The sequence below is a fragment of the Manacus candei genome, unplaced genomic scaffold (assembly GCF_025592945.1).
Source record: "Manacus candei isolate 608988 ecotype Guabito, Panama unplaced genomic scaffold, ASM2559294v1 h1tg000056l, whole genome shotgun sequence".
NCBI classification, from domain to species: Eukaryota; Metazoa; Chordata; class Aves; order Passeriformes; family Pipridae; genus Manacus; species Manacus candei.
The window spans coordinates 4,393,225-4,415,153 of record NW_026138104.1 but is presented as its reverse complement, the minus strand read 5'-3'; the positions used below and the strand labels follow the sequence as shown (position 1 = coordinate 4,415,153).

The 21,929-nt window shown below is 38.9% G+C and overlaps 1 protein-coding gene across 3 annotated transcripts in view; it reads left to right on the top strand.

Annotated features, from left to right (window-relative positions):
* Positions 1-21,929, top strand: part of ST8SIA6 (ST8 alpha-N-acetyl-neuraminide alpha-2,8-sialyltransferase 6) — a 45,006-nt gene that overhangs the window by 7,409 nt on the left and 15,668 nt on the right. For 2 of the 3 annotated variants that reach the window (XM_051802468.1, XM_051802469.1), the window contains exons 3-6: positions 2,404-2,502; positions 7,553-7,639; positions 18,749-18,893; positions 21,024-21,136. In XM_051802468.1, the coding sequence (XP_051658428.1) occupies positions 2,404-2,502; positions 7,553-7,639; positions 18,749-18,893; positions 21,024-21,136 (444 nt within the window). The remainder of the gene's footprint in view (positions 1-2,403; positions 2,503-7,552; positions 7,640-18,748; positions 18,894-21,023; positions 21,137-21,929) is intronic. The other variant, XM_051802471.1, reaches the window with a different exon arrangement.

Below are 21,929 nucleotides of genomic sequence, written 5' to 3'. Positions count from 1 at the left end.
GCAGGCTTCGTGTGTTAAAGAAATTCTCCTCTGACCCTCTCAGGAGGACTGGGGCCACTTCTCAAATCAGCATCCAACATCTTAGGTTTTAGTTATAATGAAAGACTTTTTCTTTTTTTATTTTTTAAGATGCTGTTTAGGCAGCTAAACTTTGCCTGTAGCCATTTCTCTAACTTTGAGCTGCAGCTGCAGAATAATCATTTGAGGTTACTGAGTTAAAGAAGCAAGAGAGAGGAAACATGATTTAGTGCTAACTAAATTTGTTTGGTAACTGGAAAGGGCCTACCAGAATCATTCAGACCAAGCTGCAATAAATCTGTGTGCATAAATGGCATAGACAGAATATTTGCTGGCACTTGCTGTGTGAGATCTGCTGAGTTGTTAGCTCTGAACTGTGTGCTCTGAGAGCCTTCTGCCATTTGTATGTCACTCCTTGAGAAGGAATTAAATAAGGAGCTGCGTACAAAGGCAGCCAAGGAGCTCTCAGTAGGCAGTGTGAGCTGTTACTATAAAGTCACTGCAGAACTGAAAGGACAGAGATGTATGTTACGTTGTCTTACTGTTGCCCTCAAAAAGGGATGTGCACACTGGATATTTCCTTAGGACCACTAAGTGTATACTGGGAAAAAGTTCTTGATGGTGGAAAGAAAGGAAGAGAGCTCCTGTGAAGTGACTGATTCACTAGAACATTCGTGTGCGGTGGAAAGAGGAGGAAAGATGGTTCATTCCTTTTCCTCCCATCAGCTATGAACATGACAGTCAGTTCAGTAGCAAAATAAACAAGGATATGTTCTTCTCTTTCTTCTTCAGTCATTCTTCTCATTTGAAGTGTTTAAAAAGAGAAGGCTCAGAGGGGACCCTATTGATACCTGAAGGAAGAGTTCAAAGAGGATGGATCCAATTTCTTCTTAGAGGTGCTCAGTGACAGAATAGAGACAGTGGGTACCAACTGAAACACAGGAGGTTCCCTCTGAACATCAGGAAACACTTTTTCACTGTGAGAGTGACTGAGCACTGGTACAGGCTGCCCAGGGAGCTTGTGGAGTTCCCATGCTTGGAGATATCCAAAAGCCATCTGGACACAGTCCTGGGCTGCTGTCTCTAGGTGGCCCTGTCTAAGCAGGAAGATCGGACCAGGTGACCTCCAGAGGTGCCTTCCAACCTTGGCCACTCTGTGGCTTGAAATGGCATCTTTCCCAAGTAAGGTCTTCAAAATCAGCTTGTCAGAAATCTTCTTGCTAAGTGGTCTCCATGTTTTAACAGATGAAGGCAATGGAGTTTTGGTCCATTTCACTAAAAGCAGTGATGGTTCAGAAGCACAGTGCATTGTGTACAAAGTGGGAAGACCCTTCCTCTTTGTGTGTGCCTCTGTACCGAGATGTCTCAGTTCTCTGTTTCTAAGAACAGCATGAGTTCTGTTCTGTGCTGCAGCTCACACCCAGGAGTGAATGACACAGCATCTCTGTCTTCTGCATTTCTACTTCTAGTTTGGACAAACAGGTTACAACGTCCAAGTGCTCTGTAAATAGTGAATCAGTGGAAAGAACCAAAAAGGACAGGGAGGTGGCAGGGAGGAAGATGGTGAGGGGCAAGGAGAATAAAAATACTGGAGGAAAAATCTTAATGATAAATGGCAATCCACACAGCAGAAGGCTGATGGCAGAAGAGGGTGATTATATGAGATGGAACATAGATAGGGGGTGAACTGAGGTGAATGCAATAAGACCTTGGTATCTCAGTCATTTAGTAATTTACATCTCAGTCTTTTACCAGGGCTGCCAGAGCAGGAGGACCACACAGGAGTTTGGTGAAAATAAGGCAGGAATTAAAGATCAGTATCTGGCACTTGCCTTAGTTCCTTTTACAAATATTTACCCTCTCTGTGTAAATAAAGAATAATCAAGGCAGGAAGTATTACACTCAAGTCAGTAAGTTAAGGTCCAAGTACAAAGATCCACTTCACCTGTGGTGTTTTCTGTACATATTATATTGACTCTGAACATTGCATTTCATCAACAACTTTAGGAAATCACATCTGCTTAATATTTTACTAGTGAATATTTTAAATATCTTCAAAGCATGATGTGCAAGATGCTTCCATTTAATTTATTTTTTTTAAATTACATTTGCTGATTACAGTGTAAAGCACAAAATATAATTCCGACTATGAAATAGAGTTCTTTCAAAGAATTGAACATTTTGTAGCTCCTAGCAGCAAACTCCCCTTTTATAACAAAAGCTTCACAAAAGCAGTCAATAAGATTCATTTGGTAATGTTTTCAGCTAAATCAACAGTTATTAATCTTATTGTCATAGCAAAGTAAATGTGACAGCATTGTTAGAATATGTTCTCTCTTTTAACATTTGTTGCTTTATCTCCTACTCCCCTCCCCTTTTTAACAGAACAACTGCTAATAAAAATGGAATTTACCAGTTTGAACAGGCTTCAAAATGTAAGGCAATTCAGGACAACATTTTGTCATCATCTACCAAGAAGAAAAGGTAGGTGTTTTCTGTGCTTTCTGCTTTGTTTGTTCTAAATTGAAGGATAAGAGATTGTCTTTTTTACATAACTACTGATATATTAATCTGGAGCTATACCACAGGAAACTGAAATTGTTCAACAAATATTTTCCCCATTTTTTCTTATACATGGATAAAATTTATTCAAGGTTGGATTTTATTTTTTTTTTATTTTAACAACATAAGTCAACAAAATTTCTCCTTGTCAGTTAGCAACATTATATTCCAAATTATTCCCAAAAAGATTGGGTAGAATCTGTGAGGTCACTTTAGAAAGTGACGCTTTAGAGAGTGATAAGAATTTGAGCAGGGCTGATATCAAAGTTGGGGGGTTTTTCATGTCAGATAAAGACAGAACAGCAAGTTGAAACCCAAAAAATTTTTCTGTTCTCTCCTCACTTTCTCATTGCATTTAAAGATCTTTCACCTGTTTCTGTCACCATACTTCCAGCATTCTCTCTTTACTATTACTATTTCTCTATTTATTTCTCCTTTCTCCCCCATCCACTCTCTATAATGTCTTCTTCCATGAATATTTCACCTCATCAGCAACACTGTCATTAACGTTTTTACTCTTTTGAAAGGTGGAACACCAGTATGTTAGTGAGAACTGAAACATAGACTGGCAAACAGAGGTCAAAGAATGCTGAAAACTTAAGTGTTTGACACCAAGATAAGGACAACCAGTCAGTGTATTGCCTTCAAAATCCACTTAGCAATATATCAATGCTGTTGTTTACCCTACACATTGCAAAGATGTACAGGCTGCAACAATGGAGATGAGCTCTTCATATCGAGAGCATTTTGGAGCTGAGATTATAGCAGAAACTTTAGAAAGTGCAAGATGTTTATCCTGTGGCTAAAGATAAAGGGACTGCACCATTTAATGAGGCAAAGAGGAATTGGGAGCAAAGGAACAAGGGATTGCTTTTTGCCACAAATATTGTAGCTATTGCCCTTCACTTGAGAGGAGCTGTAGGGATCTTTGATGCTTTTTCAAGGTGTGACCCACGGACGTGGTATATAAATGCCTTATATTGCAGTTCTAGACTTTCAGGGATGTTCTGGACACTCTTGCCTCTTAAGTTGGCAGAAGGGGAAAAAATTACTAGTTTAAAGGTTGTCAAATGATTTGATAGTAAAAAATGCTATGTAAGTGGGAAGTTATTATAGCAGGTATGCGCTGGTGGTGATAAAAAGCCTGAAATAATGAGTTTGGCTGGCAATTTTCCATTTTTATTCTAGAGCAAGTGCTGTGCACACTGTCCTGAGGGTTTTTAAAACTGATAGGTTTTTTTGGTAGTAGTAAAGTGTCCAAAGGCAAAATGCATCCTTCCCTTCTCTTGCATATCCTGCCATTGTATTTCTTATTTGTTTGTTTTTTTCTTGAAGATAAGCTGCTAAGTAGGAATATATCCTTTTTTCACTCCTGCTGTTCAGTCTTTCTTCTAATTCAAATAGTTTTTTTAACAAGTAAGTGTTTAGTTTTAGCAAGTAACCAGTGGGGCTGCATCGGTCTCTCTCTTCTGACATTTTACCTGTTGTCTCCATACTATCCCAACACTTCTGTCCCTGCTGTTGTCCTACAGATATCTGCCAAAAATCAGAAGATACTTATATTTTTTCATATTTTGTCATTTTTTGACTATGAATAATAATTCCACCTTAGTCACTGCACTTAATGTAGAAGGTCACTGTGTACCTGACAAATACTGCAGGCAACAAAAAAAAAGTGGCTTCCAGATGTTATTTGTCAGTAAGTCTCATACAGTATGAGTTTTCTATGACAGGAAGTTATTATAATGGTTGTGGTGCAGGTGGCAAACAAAAACAGGACAAAACATGTTTCATTCACTATTCTCAGCACTGTAATAATTGTCTTGTCCAAGTATTTTTATAGTTCAATTTACCTAAGCCTTTTTATTTTAATAATAAAACCCTTTTAGCATCAGTGAATATGTGCTGTAGGCTCCTGGGTGCCAGTGGAAATATATGTATTGTCCCAGCTCTTTAAAATGGATCAGTGGAGAAAACGACTGTCTGGGTTACAGCAGAGCTGTGAAATGATTCCCTGATGACCTTCTGGTCTGATTCCATTGGAGGAGTGAGTCCCCAAGGCTCCTTTAAAGCAGGAAGTGTTAAAATCGGCTTTCTGAGAAGAAAACAAAGATTTCTGGGCTGTAAACCCAGCTGCAGCAAATCTCAGAGCTTCAATTTGGGTCTTAAAAAAATTATCTATAGGAATATTGTGTGTATTCAAGTAGAGTTCATTTCATGGAAGCCTCATATTGATGTGAGCAGATGCCTTGCAGAGCTGCCACAGTTGGGAACTTCTGTCCCCCAGGACAGCGTGCTGGGATGTCTCTGCTCCCTGTAGCACTGTGCCAGCTGGCAAAGATGAGTTCTGACAGTCTGGAGTGCCTTTGTAAGTCACAAGAAGAGCTAAACTGGATGCACAGGGAGAGCAGTATTCTGACTTGTAAAGACGTGGAAGTGGTGCTTTTCTGGGTGAACTGGTTAACCTCTGAGCAGGAGTCATTCCATCCAGCAGACAGCAGTGGAAAAGCTGCAGTGTTCTTGCCTTTGTAATTGATGTTCTTACCCTGTGTGCATCTTCTGTTTTATATGTAAGAAGGTCCTTAGTTTCTGACAGTGAGTGCCTGTGTTTCCCATGAGCCCTCAGAACCGGCATTATGGATGACGTTTTCATTTTTCTCCTTACCAAATGTTTCCCTGCAACTTGCTAATAACTTGTCAGTCCATGAAATTTCTTTCTGAGCTGATGGTAATTTTTCTTTTAATTTCTGACTCTGATCTTCATCTTATCTATGTCTGTAGGCTAGACTTTGTTTTTTCTATACTTTTTTTTCCTGGATGATGATAGCCTAAGTAACTCTTCATGCTCTGTTATCCTGTTAATTTTTGGAATTTCTTCATAAGTCCCAGCACCTAAGAGTTATTTGTTGTTTAGCCTTAAGGAATAAAACTAGACGAGTGATTCAACATCAGAATAGGCTATTTTGGTCCTGTGCTTTTATCTCATCCTCCCCCCATATGCACTCCCTGCCCTGGCCTGTGCTGGTACTGACACTTCTCTGACCTCATGGTGAGTCAATTTAGGTAGCAGCTTCAGCAGGAAAGTAGTTCCATTTTCTCTGGCTGCAGTTCCAAGGCTGATAATGCGGCATACCAGCAGGCAGCTGCCAAAATAGGAGGGTCTTGTTCCCAGTTTTTCCACTCCCATTACTGGTTGCTTATACTGGCTGTGGTGTTTGATGGAACCTCTCTTGATCTGGTTTAACACAATGACTAAGAAGAAAATGTATATGCATATTTTTTCCTTCTATTTTTTTTTTTTTGGTTGGTGGGTGAGTTGGTTGGTTGTTTTTGCTGTGGTAGTAAGTTAAAGTGGCCTATGGAAGCATTTGGCAAGTGTAAAAACTGGCCAGAGGGAAACAGGGGTGGAGTCAAGTAAGTACCAGCTGTGACACAAGGGAGAGAACTGATTTGGAGTTGGATTGGAAAGAGGAAGAATGTACTGCACCAGGTCAGATCAGCTACAGCTGCAATGAAACTAGTTTGCTCTTCTCCCGCTTCTGCCCAGTCATTCCTCCTGAGCTGTGCAAGGGCTCAGTAAAATCAGTTTAGTCATAATCATCTAGTTCCTATAAGAGTTTTCTAAGTGTGGAGGATGAAAATCACACATGTTGTCACAGATGAAAACTTGAGCCAGAGACCAGTTCTAATGCAGTATAATTTATTTTATTATATTCATATCATTTATTATATTGTACTCTTAACAGTATCATTTATTTTTCCAAGTTGGCTATGATTTTGCTCAGGGGTAGTTACCTTTAGCAGTTACCTTTAGCAGTTGCAGTACTTTTATGAAGGAAACAAAAAAGAGATCTGTTTTTTTCAGATGTTGAACACAGAGAGGGAGGGAAGCTTTCAGATCACTGACCTGTGCTACTGCAAGCCATCACAGTCTTCCTTTTTATCAATTCTCATGCTCCATTTAAAAACAAACAGGGTTTCTTGCCATCCCAGTTCTTGTAAAACTATTCACAATACAGACTTGTAAGTTCCAGCTTAAATACAGTAGTGATCATTTGGGTTTGGGCCAACACTAAGCTATTTTTGCTAAAATAATACATGGTAGATATTTTATGGAGACTTGAGTACCACAGAATTCTTATTCATGGCATCCGTACCATCTCTTCTTCCCATTCCCTCAGTCCTCTTCATAAGTCAGTTATTGTTTTTTACAAACCGTATTATGAGCCAAGCACAAATGGGAGAATTAGTAACATTGAACCTGAAAGGAAAAAATGTATCCAATCTTTTGACTTATGTGTTATAAAGTATTTCACTTAGGGACAAATTTAAATCTCTTGAAAGGTTTAAAAGGAGCGGAGAGCTCTTTGGTTACATGTAGCAATGTACATTGCTACACGTGCTGGTTGACGTAAAATAGCAGATTGTTTTATTTAAGAATAATTTAAAGGAAAACTTCCATCTGTAAATATTGGTCTATAGTTTTAGATGATTGAATTGAGCTTTGGGGACTCTTATAAAGTAAATGAAAGAAAAAGCATAAGAAGTGTGATGTTTCATCTTGACTTGCAAGAGCCACTTTTCAAAACATTTTTGAAATTTAAACCACCGAGTACAAGAGTGTTTTGTATTATTTTGGGCTTTTGCACTTGAGATGATTTTTAATAACTTCAAGATATTTATGGTTAATTACTTAAGTTTGAAACCAGTGTACTTTTGAAAGTTTCTGAAAAGAGAAGTTCATTAGGACATCACTACTAAGAAGAGATGTTTAATAGGTCATGCTAATTAAATGAGGATAGTACTGTTAAAAATTACAAAAATAAAATAGGTCATGGAGTTCTAAAAGCAATCTATTATATATGCACCATGCACATTATTATTAATGCATGCATCATTTGAATGTTTTAGAGACTGCTTCTAAATATACATACATATAAATTCTACTGTTTGATGTTGTTTCCTTTTTTAGATATTCGGAAGATTATTATCTTCACATAGTTACAAAACTGCAGAACTGCACCTGGATAAGGAGACCAGAAGAATCTACAAAATTCAGGTAATTTTCGTTGACTTATGTAGAAAAACTGTTTAACCTAGACTTTTCTAACAAACCATAAATTTAAATCTTCCCTTTTAAACAGATAATTTGGTATTGCTTTTACTAATTTCTATGATTCTTTTGATGCTGGGGCTCTTCTTGTTTGTTGGAATAGAACTGTGCAAACTGAGTAGAAGAACTACATAAATGAAGCAATATCACCTATCTCCGCTACTCAAGTAGAATGGATTAAAATATTCATGGCACAAAACCTTCAATGTTAGAAAAACTCCAAACAATAATGTTATTTTGTCCATCTGATATAGCACTCTGGTAAAAGACTATGAAATAAAGCAGTGTATTTCTTACCCCAAGACTATCGCTTCTATTACAGAAGTGCCCAAGGCACTCATTAGGTTTGATGCTGCATGTCATGGCCCCTGAGCACCTCAGCACGTGGTTACATCTGTCCTTGTTTGGGGTGGCATATAAGTACATGCTCAGTAGGAACAGTGATCCCTGAAAAGCTTAAACTCTCATTCGGAAATGCTGATTTTAAAGAACAGCTTCACTGTGCCATCCCTATTTTCTCCAGGGGAAAAATCTCTATTAATTATATTATTACATGAGTCAGATTTAAAGATTCTGTCATAATCTTTAAAAATCAATGAACTGGCCTACCTTCCAACTCTTTAGAGTTAACTAGCATTGAGAACTTGATATCCCCATGCTCAGCATGATACCTTTAGAAGAAGTAGTTTGGGGGGGTGGGAGCAGGGTAAAGGATAACATAAATTGTAACATAAATTGCTGTATTTCCTGTATATCATAACTGACTAATAGTGTTTCCCAAAGCTGAGGTAGGGGTATACACAAATTTAAGGTTTTAGAAACCTTGTGTTGACTCAGGCAGGCTTTAGCTGTGCACAAGGATATCAGAGCATAATAAGGAGCTGTAAAGCAGCCCATTCTGTCTCAGAATGGACAAACATCTTGCACAGAGTTGACAGAAGGTGAAGCTGCTCTCATCTGCTCATCACTCTCCTACATTTAGCCTTTTTGTTTTCCAATCTCTTTTTTACTTCTCTTCCTTCCAAACAGACCAACCACCACGTACCAGCAATTTGCTACTGCTTCTGTTGTTCTGGATGTATGAATCAATGGCAGAGTAGCCACTCCTTGGTCCAGCTGGACCTCTTCATTTATTGCTTCTGCAATATCCCTTCCACTGTGCTGACTTCTACATCTTCTAGGCCTACTGGAATCAAACATCCAAACCATCATATAAGACTGTTGGATTTGAAGTACAAGATGCTTACTGTTCCTCATGTTGTCTTTGGCTTCCAGCGAGGAGTGTGGGTCATAAGTAGTGAAGATGGGTTATACAACCAGTGATCAAACTGGAAATATTCAAAAGTGGAAACTATGGGCTGCAGCAGTAAACCACCGAAAAAATGTGGCCTGTATGTACATTGAGGTGATCTTTCCAGCTTTAACTTAGCTCAAATACCAAGCAAAAAACCGTGTTTTTAAATCCATGGTTCTGCACAGGCTGGACAAACTTGTTACTGATTCCACATTCCAGGGCTGTGCTGTTATGGTTTCCTTGGGTTTTAACATCCAAATTAGCTAGAGTGTTAACTAGGTCATAGATACACAACCCATGCTGCAATTCTGATGACAGTACTGTATATTCTTCTGTTCCTGAAATCTGATCTGATTTGATGTCATCCAAGAATTCCATTGGTAGGACCAAGGACTGGTACTTTTGTGTAGGGCATTATGGATGATTGTTTTACAAAAGATGGATACTTTTGCATAGGTATTTTCTTTCTTTTTCTATCCTCAAACTCTTCGCTGTTGTTTTGTGGAAATAGGATATTAAAATTTTACAGTTGTCCTTCATCCCAGACCATACTGGAGACTTTCAAGACTCTTAGCAGTTGGTCAATAGAGGCTTTAAAACAAAGGTTTAAAAAATAGAAACATTTAAAATTTACTGTCTAAATCTGTATACAGTCCATGCTTACAGCATTCCCAAACTTATTTATCAGACTTAAGCTCAAGAGCCTGGAACTAGGTTTGCAAGGACACTTTAGATGAGAAATGATGCATTGACAGAGCTCTGTGGGGAACAAAGTTTCTAGAATTGTGGTGAAATAAATGAATTAATAATCCACAGGAAGTATATCTCTTTCTAACTTACCCTCCTGTTAGTAATAGCTGTATAATGCAAATATTATACAGTTCTAAAAATTTCATTAAGTAGGTAGATAAACACACCCATTTTCAGAAGAGGAAATTAATCTCAGAGGGGCTGTGCAGCAGGGATTGGGTACTACAGCCAGCCACCTTTAGGAGGGGGACTTGAAGCTGCCTGTGTCACATTAGTCACCTGCCAGTGCCACCAGAAGTCTGCCTGCTGACTAGACTGCAGAGAAGCTGCTTGACTTCTTTTCCTGTTTGCCCATCTGTTAAATGGAATGAACACTTAGATGCTTCTCGGGCATGGTGTCAATTTTATGACATCTCTCTATTATCCTGAAGTTCTGAAGGACACGCATGCATATTTATAAGGGATTTAATGTCTTATGCTTCTGGGCATAAACTAACCTCTAATTAATAAGGTTCAAGAGCAGCTTCTCCTGGGGTAGCCAATTTTTCAGAGAAGCTTTCCTGTGTTTTCCTTTGCAGCTTTTGGCTGCCATCACACTGCTAGTGGAGTGAAGGAATATGTGATCTAAGCCAGTAACTCTTATGTTCCTAGAAGACAGCACGGTGTGCCAATGTGTACACATCCATCCTCTTTGTAAGCTGCTCTCCCAGCAGATCCAGGCCAAATAAAAGAATATGAATTAGAAGTGCAGTGCAGGAAAGAAATACTTGTCTTTTTATTTGGCAAATGTGTTACAGCTGACAGGCGTGCCTCGCACAAAGTACAGTGGTTTTGCCAGCTCACTGTTGGAGAGAAGAGTGCTGGATCCTAGGTCGACCCTCTACTACTTTTATCATGCAGCTGTGCAAACTGTGTCCATTTTTTGTCAGAGAGCTGGCCTTTTCCAAATGGCTTCCTCCAAAGCTGCTCTGCTCTGCAGGTGGCTAGATTATTATCTGGCAGTGGTCAGTAGTTCTTGACAGCTACGTGATGTTTACACATGCATTTCTCAAAATCAAGAGGAACCAGGAGGCAAGTACAAGCCATGATGTTCTCTTTGATACCTCTCATATCCACGGGCACTCTTCTCTGGTTGATTTTTGTCCAGTCTCTGTCAGGAAACCAATACCCTGGCCCTTCAGTTTAGTGTCTGTAATAGTGACATCAGCATTGCCAGATTTAGGCTGCCCTCAGAGGAGCAAGTGCAAGCACTTGGTTCATTGCTCTTGAAATCTAGTTAAGATTTATTGTGCCCCACAGTAGCATCTGTTAGTCATTGCTAAAGAGGTTTTATATAGCTTCACAATAGAAGCTAGTAAAGGTGATGTACCGGAAGTGGTGTAAATAGCGTCCTACTAACTGTGATTTAGGGAAAATCTTCTCCAACATTTACTGCTAGGGACATATAAAAAACTATTTTTTTATTCAGACTTTTTCTTTATGAAATTCACTTTCTTTTGTTCTTTTTTTAATTTTTTTTCTTGTTCTTTATGGCTCTACACATCTCCACATTATGCATTTGTTTCTAAGTCAACCTCAAGTCCGGTCTTCCTCCCTTTTCAATTTTACATCAACTCTAACTTGTATTAGACAGTGCAAGTCCTTGGATTTCTTGGTTCTAAGAGAGAAACTTGGTAGAAACTTGGAAAGGTAGGGGAAATAAGCTCACAGTTGCCTGGAAGTATCATCCTTAAAACTCCAGGAAAAAAAGCCATGCTGCGTAGCTTCCTCTGCAAAGGTTCTTCTAGCCACACTCAGTAGAGTCTCAGGTTCCCTAGGTAACCTGAATATTAATTATTATATTAGTATTCTTCAAAGGTTTTCCACTTAAAAGAAATGTTTCATTAGAGTAACAAATTACAGAGCACGATTAGGTGCAAGCTGTAATCGTCTTTTACACCTCGCGTCTCTTTGCTTTACAGACTTTTAAGCTTGATTTATTCTCATCTGGGCTCTACACCCATGGTGCCAAACAATCTACAGGTTTTTAAAACAGTTGTGACTCTTGTTTTTGCAGAAAGCTACAAAGAGTTAAAACAGCCCTCAAAATGAGGGGAGGAAGGATATGGAGACAGAAAGGCTGTGCAGATGCTGTGTTTCAGAGAAGCCTCTGGGCATTGTATTTCTGGGCTATCTCCCTGAGCTTGAAGCCTGGCAAAGCAATGCAACAGTTCCTCAGGAGTGGTATCACACTGGAATAGCCTTGTGTGAACTGTGGGTACTGGGCCCTCTCCCCAGGAAAGACCACTCCAGACAAACCTTATTTGCGTCTGATAATGAAGGGAGAAGGAAATTCCTAGATGTAAAATACAGTTGTAAAATTCCTGATGTTACACTGCAGTTTAGCTGGCACACTGCTTCCCTCTACCCTCACGCAAATATTTTTTACTTTTTTTAAAAAGAAAAAACATTACTACTTTCAAAACAAGAACCTAGACTCTTAAAAACACTAGTTAAAAGATCAACCCATTTTCTTAGTCCTGTTATTTTTCCTCTTGCTTTTTGTTCCCCTTGACCTCTATTACCCTTTTCCCACTTCAATATCTCTTCTCAAAAGTGTGTGTTAAACATTCCTGCAGATTAAAAAAACCCCAATCCTTCTTGAAGAGATTAATTTGTTGCGAGCTATACTCTAACCTATATAACAATATTGCTTATCACATCTGTGTACTGCCATGAACCCCAGTTGAAATACAAATAAAATACCCTGCAAGGTCAATTTATGCTTACATAAGCTCACACCACCACATAATCAATAGCTTTCCTAACACTAAACAGATCAATAATTCCACTGTAATCTCTGAAATCTTCCAGTATACAAGCATATACAGAACTCTGAGACTATAGTGTGGTTTAAAAGTACATTTGCTGCACAGGTTTAATAGATCATATAAAACAATGATTATATATTCAAAGACATATTTTATTTCAAAAGAGGAAAAGATAGAGAGATAGTAATTTGTGACATTTTGAAGAAATGGTTGAATCTTCTAATTGCTCTACAGACTTTTATATACTTTTCTAAAGGTTGGAGAATTCCTGTAAGCAGAACCTAATTTTGAATCAGTCTGAGTTAATTATGTCTTCATGGCAGACTCTTTAAATAGTCTTTGGTTTGAAAATTTTATTACGCTTTTTAAATATTCAGTCTTGATTTCATATTCAACCCTTTTGGCTTTCATTGTCTTAGACATTTATGATGTTACTTCATATATAGACAGTTCAAGGGCTGTCAGTGTAGCGTTCCTCTTCAACATATTCTGTTTCAGATATTAAATTTAAGCACTCTTTTCTAAAAGTTTGGAATAGGTCATAATATGCCTCGCTGTACTTTGGGGCTATTGACTTGGATTGACAAGGGCCTGGAGAAACCTGTATCATTGTTTAGAACCCCCAGTGAAGTACAATAAATAATTTCTTGCTCATTGTAAAATTTTACAGCAGTGGACATAGAAAAAAGGTAGTCTTGCTGTTTGTAGTTATGCCCTTGAAATTTTGCTGTTATACAGTAGAATTTTTTGTGAGTTCTTCTGCTGTCATGATAGTCTCTTCAGTATGAAAACTCAAAATCTTTGATGTCCTCACCTATACAGTATAACAGCTCACATGAACTAATGATTACAAACAACCAAGCCAGGTGAACTGTTAAAATAAGCTGTTAGGCAAGCACGGGCTTTTTCTGCTTCTTAAGTAATCCAAAGACTTTTGTCACCTTAACGCTTTGCCCTTTATTCAAATGACATTACAAAGTGTGCTGTGAAATACTCTTTAGCATCAGGCTTACAGAAGTTACAGCTTTAAATATTTGCTGGTCTTACTTTGTGTTTGGTTATCTCTTGTGTGATGGTTTTGTGTGTTGGGTAACTGAAAAAGCACAAGGAGATATGTCTGTATAAGCATTGCTGATGTCAGTAATGTGCAAGTGCTTTATAATAGGACTGACTGATATGGTATTCTTTTGGCAAACAAATGTTCACTTTATAGATGTTTGTAAAAGGTGACTTAGAATCAAATGGACTTAGACCGTTACTCAAAAAGGTTTGTCCAGATATCTACTAAAATACTCCAGTTGTTGAAACTTTGCACCTTGCCTAGGCAACCTGTTTCAGTGTGCTTCCTAATACTGAACTTAAGGGGTTTTTAGAGCAAATTAAAATTATTTTCCTTACCCTCCCCACCATGACCTTAGAGGACAGTTGATCTTCTACTATTTTGAACAATGTTTTGGATAATTTGATACTTCTGCAGTGTCCATCTCCATACATTTTCCCCTCCTCTCACCTCAGTTTAGTCCAATGTATAATGACAGTGAAATATTTCACGCTGTTCTCAGCAATGATGAATGCCCTCTGGCCCCAGATTCACAGGCACTGGTGTCACACTGAAGTGTAGTCTACACAAAAGAAATACTATTAAGTTCACCCAGTTTTGTCAGACTCTGCAGGCTCACATCCAAGTGGGGGTACTACAATCCCCCGAGAATCACAGTTAATTGTGTTGGTCCAGTGGTCCAGCTGTAGGCTGGAGTACACTAGTTCCAGTGGTGTACTCTCTTTCCAATGTCCCAAAGTACAAAGCTGTGTAAAAGCAAGTGCCTTTTCACACCAGATATGTATCTGACTAAAATATTTAAAAAATATAGAGAGAGAACAAAATTACTTTAGCTAAGCATTTCTAGTTAAAGAAGATGTTCTGAAAATCATCCCGCTTACTGCAGGAGGATGAATCAAAGCCTCTTGGTACTTTTAGTACTAGTGTTGTGATTTAACTCCAGCCAGCAGCCAAGCCCCACACAGCCACTCTCTCACTCCACTGCCAGTTCAGGGAGACAATCAGAAGGGTGAAAGCAAGAAAACTCATGGATTGAGATAAACACAGTTTAATAGAGAAAGCAAAAGTCACACACACAAGCAAAGCAAAACAAGGCATTAATTCACTGCTTCCCATGGGCAGGCAGGTGTTCAGGCATCCCCAGGAGAGCAGGGCCCCACCACGTGTAACAGTTACTTGGGAAGACAAACGTCATTACTCCACATGTCCCCCCTGCTTCCTCCTTCTTCGTCCAGCTTTGTATCCTGAGCACGATGTCATATGTATGGAATATACCTTTCGTCATCTGTCCTGGCTGTATTTCTTCCCAACCTCCCATGCACCCCCAATTGCCTCACTAGTGTGGCAGTATGAAAAGCAGAAAAGGCCTTGGCTCTGTGTAAGCCCTGCTCAGCAATAATAAAGACATCTCTATACTGTTGTGTTCAGCACAAGTCCAAAACACAGCCCCATACTAGCCACAGTGAAGAAAGTTAACTCCTCTGGACTTCTGATGCTGTGACTAGATCATAAAAACACTTTGTTCAAGGGCAACCTCACTGTCTTTGTTAAAATCTGGAACTTAAACCTTCTTACTGTAAGCTGCAAACCTGTTCTGACATGTACCTAAGTGGATGCTCAGCCTGTATAGCAGCATCCCATCTTCCAAGAACTGCTTCTCAGTGTTTTCTCCTTGTCAGAACGGACAATGTAGATCACTTTCTACTCTTAAAAAAAAAAAAACTAATGCAGAGTTTGACTTTAAGGTAGTACCATTTGATGCTGTTAAGATTCTGCCCCTTTTTTCTTATCCCACCATCTGTTTAGGAACTTCGTTGTACAGTAGATTTTAACAGTTTCCCTCTCCCCAGGTGGCACGGTACACAAGTTAAAATGTTGTCTTGGCTTTGCAACACCTTGCATATAGCACTTATTAAAATAATTGGCTTGTATGATATATGTCTTAATCTTACGAAGTACATGCTTTTTAGGGGTGTCATCACCTGATGAGAGAGACCACATATGACATTAATACCCTGATGATGATTGCAGTAATAAATTGCTTGAACTGCCCAGTCTCTACCCCTTCCTCATTATTTACTGTCAGTTTTAGATTACCACATGTAACAGCTTGTACAAAATCCTGTATGAACAGACTGCTGAATACATTGCCGGTGGGTATTGCTGTCTGCAAGCTACATGCATTCCCACTGGAGCTCTGTACAGGGATGCTTGGGCACAGTGGGATTCTGTTTCATGATTTGATCTAAATAAGGTTGCTATTGTTACCACCAAATTTTTACCACATGTGCTCTAAAAATATATGTAATTAATCAATATGTATTCTCTTGTTCTTACTGTGTTTTTGAACTAGCCTAGCTATGTTTTACTTCCTCAGTGGATCCATAATATTAATTTAAACAATTACTTTCATATTAATTCTGATATATGTTTTTCTTCCAGGCCGTTTCTGCTTTTATTGAAGCACTCGTTCTTGTGAAATGAGTAATTATAAGCAAAAACTTGTCATCAGTATTAATGAATGGTATCTGTCATCAGTTTGCATTTTCAGGGTCTGGTAGCCATCGCACCAAAACAGCTGTTTTACTAAAACTGTCAAGAATATACTGGCATTATTCCTTCTCTTCTACATGTCCCATGGTTCACACAGATAATATTTAGGCCTACTCCATTTAGCTTTAAGAAAAAAAAAAGGCAAATAAAAATTATGAGTTATGTGATTCCTCATCTCCATGTGAGTGCCAGGGAACAGTAAGAGACAGCTTCTTCCTGAGGAACAGGGTGTGCGATTCCAACACAGTAACCTGGCCAGCAGAGCAGGAACTGGCAGCTGGGCTCATCCTACCCCTGGCCAGGAGTGGGTCAGCCCTAGCCCTGGGCATGGGCACGTCCACATCCCTGGGGACAGGATGGATACAACTGGAGACTGGCCCTGCTGTGGTGTTGTTGGGGCAGGGACTGATGGTTCTGGAGGGTTGAAGTAGGGTCCTGAGCCATAGAAAAGATGGGGCAGCTTCAGGGTGCTGGAGAGGGGTAGTGAGGCTTGGTGGTGCCCTCAGGACTTGACAGTGATGTCTGAATCCTCTTATTACTACAGTACATATTAAGGTTAGAAAGAACTGGTTATAGAAAAAAGTGTACAAGAAAGAAAATGAAGTGGGCTCCAGTCAAGAGTGGTCCAATAACATCCAGTGTTCCCAGACTTCATCACTGGACTCTACTGCCTCATTTCTCCCCTTGTATTTTTACATATGTTTAAAATAGGATACTATATATGTTTTCACCCTATGGGCATCTCCTGACCTGCAGAACATAGTCTCATCCCCACCCTTGTACCTAGTGGTTTTAAGTGACCACTGACCTTCTCTATCCCTTAAGACTTTGAACAGGGTAATGGGTATCACTGAATTCAGGGGGTGGAGCAGAATGCAGTTTGTGGAAATCTGAACCCTACTCATTCCTCTCTCAGGATTAACATTTCCTAGTTACTCTCCTAGGATAGTTATTTCAGATCTGTGCCATCCCAGCACTCAGTCATTCCCAGTTTTCCTCACTTATCTGGGAACTTTGCCTTTAAGGAGTTTCAGAGCTCAGTATTCAAAATGGGTTTATATATACCAGTAAGTCATCTGACTATTGAAATATTACTCTTTTCTTTCTTTCCTTTGGTATTTTATATATGAATCAAACCAACCTTCGCAACCTTTTTTTTTACCCTTATTTTGACCATTTTTTGAAGAGAAGTGAGTCTGGGAATATCCCAGACCTGTTCATTCTGTTCCCTGTCTTCCAGGAAACATAATGCTTGGGCTCTTCTTCTGCGCTTCATCTCCATCAGAAATGAAATTATATTATTATTATTAGAATATTTTCTTTGTCTGCATTGTTGATAAAGTGAAATGAAGCAACTTCTCTTCCCTGTGTCTTACCCTATTAAAGCAAGGTTACCTAGGATTTGTCCTGTAATGTTTAACTAGTACCAACAGTTTGGTTTACCTTAGTCACTGAAAAAGTATGAAATAAAACTTTTCTGTTCCTCGGACTCTAACTGATTTTTTCTTCCCAATTAACCTTCATTGTTAAGATAGGAATCACTGTCTTTTCCCTGCTGTGGTATCTTCTTCAAAATTCCAAGCAATTCTGTTATAAATGTATATTCTTCTCTAAATTGTCAGTAGTTCTCTTAGTATCTCACCCAATGAGAAAGCTATGTCTTAACAATTGATACATAATGTCTGGACATGAATATTTCAGCCTTACAGTCTGAAAATCAGATCCCGTGGCAGCAGAGGAAATGTTGTTGCCTAAAGCAAAATGAATTTCAGTGTTTTAGGTCTGATTTCAAAGGTCTGATGGGGCTTTGCACTGCATTTCACTGTTAATAATGCAGGATATTTGCACACATAATATTTTCATAAGTTTGGAGGTATCAGAAATTGTAAGATGAGTGATAGTCTTCACTCACACAAAAAGTTTGAGTGAATCCCTTGCACTCTTACTTATTTAAGGACTTCTGCTGGGTGTTTTGGGAAGCAGTTAGGCTGTCTATCTCTACCACAAAAGTATCTGTCTTCTTTATGTGGCAGTTGTGATCTAATTTATTTAACATCTCTGATAATGTGCACAGGAAAACTGTGCTGAACAGTTGCAGAAATTAATTATTAATTAATTGGCTTGCAACCATCTAGCTGTTCACCAAGTACTATCTCCAGTACCTTTCATCATAATTTCTTTCATCTCATTGTTTTTTTCTTTCTTCAGCCTTCTAGTTTCTTCCAATCACTTGTTCTGTGTTGATTAAAATCACATTGTTAATTTTGGGAACTGAAGGTTCTCAGCGTTTCTATAATAATCTTAGCAATTAATAATATGGAGGAGATTGACTACAACTTTTTCTTGGTGGGAGAAGGAGACTAAGAAAGAAAAATAGTGTAAGTTCTTGATCTGATTGATTTCTGAACATTTACTGTGAAAATGGACTTGCTCTGCAAAGCAAGTCAAGGGAAATGATGTTATAGAAGGTTCATATAGCCTTTTGTTGCTTAGTTAATTTGAACTGTTTTTCATTGATCTAGTTCTCCAGCACTACTTTCCTACTTATTTACCTGTCTTTGAGCAGGTTTTGTTTGGGTTTTTTGCAGGTCAGAATTAGCTTCCTGCTGTGATGCAATTCACAATTTTATTGCTTCTCAAAACAACAGCCCACTGGGAAGTAACATGAGTTATGAAGTGGACAGTAAAAAGACCATCCTCATTACAGAGGACATTTTTAAGATGCTGCCTGTGGTAAGAACTGTATCTTTACCTGTTACTATAATTGCAGTATCATATATATATATTGGGCTAGTAATAGAGCTGCTTTGATTCCTCTGGAAAAGGCCCATCAGACTCTGTATGCACTTCTTTATTCACCTTGCAATATGGGGTTTTTTTCAGCCTTCCTCTGCCGTGGTGGAGGCATGGACAGGGTATCATAGATCAGATTAAAGGTAGAGTTGCTGCAGAACACAAGCTATAGCCCAGCTTGGCAGCCAGCTGAATTCAGGAGTGAATATTCTGAAAATATTTGACTTGCTTTTATCATTCCCATTTTTAAAGGCATTTCAGTCTGGAAGAACATTTCGTATTCTTCATATACCCATACCATTTCTGGTGCTGTCTTGGCATGTAATTTATGAAAGCTAAACACAATATACAATAAAATAAACACAATATAGAATAGAATAGAATAGAACACAATAGAACAGAATAGAATAATTTCAATTGGAAGGGACCTGCAACATCTAGTCCAACTGTCTGACCAATTCAGGGCTGACCAACTTCAAGCACTGAATAGCAGGGAGAAGAGATCAGCACCTTCCTTGACATTTCCCCTCCTCCCCTCCCCTCCTCCCTACTCTCCTCTGTGGAGAGCAATGAGGCCTCTCAGCCTCCTTTTCTCCAAACTAGACAAGTCCCAAGTCCTCAGCTGCTCCTCATAGGAAATTTCTTCCAGCCCTTTTCACCAGCTTTGTTGGCCACTGGGGTGAGGCATTTGCAGCCAAAAACACAGGCTGAGAGAAGGCATCAGACTTTGTAGCTCAGGACTTACAAAGACATACAAGTTCTTGAGACTAGACAAAGAGGTTGTATTTGATTTCTCAAAACTAAGAGCACATGGGAGCCCTCTTACCCAGCTCTGGCATTCTTGGTTTGTGAGATCCCAGCTACCATGAGTGTAGTTCTTCCTAATGCTGCTGTGAATCATTAAGGACTTCATTGCAATATAGGTTACAGTGGTTCCAAATTTAAACTTAATGAAAGAGAACAGTAGTGTTTTATGTGCACATATATGTGCTAAGCTAGCCAGAGTTGTCTGGCCTTTGTGTTCTCCTACTGTCTTTTCAGAATTGAACAAAATATTTGGACATGTTGTTTTGTAATATATTGCCAGGCAACATGATGTTTGCTGCTTTCCCCACACTTTTTGTCTTGTTTGTAACAGTGTCCCATCCTTCTTCTCTTCAGGCAAGCTGATGAGAGAAGGAGGAAGGATAATGCTTTCCATAAGCAAGTCTTGACTCAATCTTACAACTGGCTTTAATTTCTGCAGTCAAAGTTACCCAACTGTTGGCGTCTCTGTTGAATGTCAGTGCTCCCACAGCAGAAGGGGGTGAACAAGATGTACGAAAAGTTTCAGAGGCTGGGATAACAGCCAACTATATCAATGTCAACTGAAATAGCCAACAATTTACATTCATTTGCTAGGTTGTCATTTGTGCTGGTTCTCAAGTGGATGCACTTAGCTCCCTCTCAGCTTCCCCATGGCAAGACAGCAAGCTGTAACAAGAAGAGGAGCAGAGAGATGAACAGCCAGAAACAGTAACCTCGTCAGTGAGGCCTCACATTCACCATGACCTAAGCCAAGGCACATCATTATCCTTTTCAACATCTTCAGGTTCCCCTAATTTCATTTTTTTACTTCAAATGTAGTGTGTGATGACACAAGTGCTGAGCATTTACAAAGTTCCCTTCTATTAGCTGAGAAAGTCATAAAGACTATATGAAAGCCCGCAGTCTGTTACAGTGCAAAGGAAAATGGGTAAAATTTAAGCTATCTTCAGTACAAGCTAGTTCCTTAGCTTTTCAAGGATTCAGTTCACCACTAGATAGTTTTTGTGTTAAGTGTATTTAAAAGATACCCAGTTTTAATAATCCAGTGTTATTCCCTCAAAGTTCTGATGACAGAAGTAGCAGTTCTCAGTCTGTTGGTGCCTGTTTTTCACTCTTGGCTGTCAAGGTCTGCCAACCCTATCTGCCTAAATGCTGAATGCTTTTACTGGGATTTACCAGATTAAACCTGCAGGAGCAAATTGACACAAAGAAACAATCAAAATATTTATAAGGCATTGTCTGTGTCTTTTTATTTGTTTGCAGTCCTCGCCTCTTTCAGTCTATCCCTTCAAGACCTGTGCTGTGGTTGGAAATGGAGGCATTCTGAAAAATTCCAGCTGCGGAGCTGAAATAGATAGTTCTGACTTTGTGTTCAGGTAAGAGCTGCTTCATCTTGCTGAAGTGTGTCGAGTGTTTCTAAAAACTTGGCAGGCTTGGAAGCCTACTAATACCAGTTTGTAGCAATGAGGAAGGATCTTAACAATTCTTTCTTTCTGCCTCTGTAAGGATACTACTGCTTCATAGTTTTCAGAATGCTGCTTCTAATTAGAGAGGAGTCTATATGATCTATAATTGCAAAGACACTTTGCAGTGATGTGAAATGTGATCATCTGAGAACCTGAAATTTCTGCTCATTTAGGATCCCTTAGGAGACTGGTATTAAATGCCACATGTTTACCTCTTGCTTAACAAAGGATTTACTGAGCCTTAGTTTGTCTCACTCATGTAATCATTTAACTGTCCTGATATTTGTCTCACCTTCTGTTAGTCATCTAAAAAATTAAGCATCTAAGTAGGTTTTTTTATCTCGCTGTGTAGACTGGGAGAAAATCAGGTGTACTCAGAGCATTATTTGGCCCACACTATCAGTAGAAATCACACTGTAGTTCCTACAGGGGAACAGAGTAACAGAAGGAAGGTTCCAATCTGCTGGATTTTGTTTACTTTTTTTACTTTTGGCTACTATTTGGGCTTTTGAAAACGTTTTTTAAAAAAAGGTCTGTCCGGTTAGATAACTGTTCTAATAAAAGTGGGAAATCTGCATACTAAAATACTAAACTTACTAAGTGACCAACTTTAAAAAAATGCTGGTTTTGCATTTTACAGAAATCACTGTTTCTACAATAAGGCAAGTTACACTGTTGTTAGAAGATGCAGTAGAAGACTTTC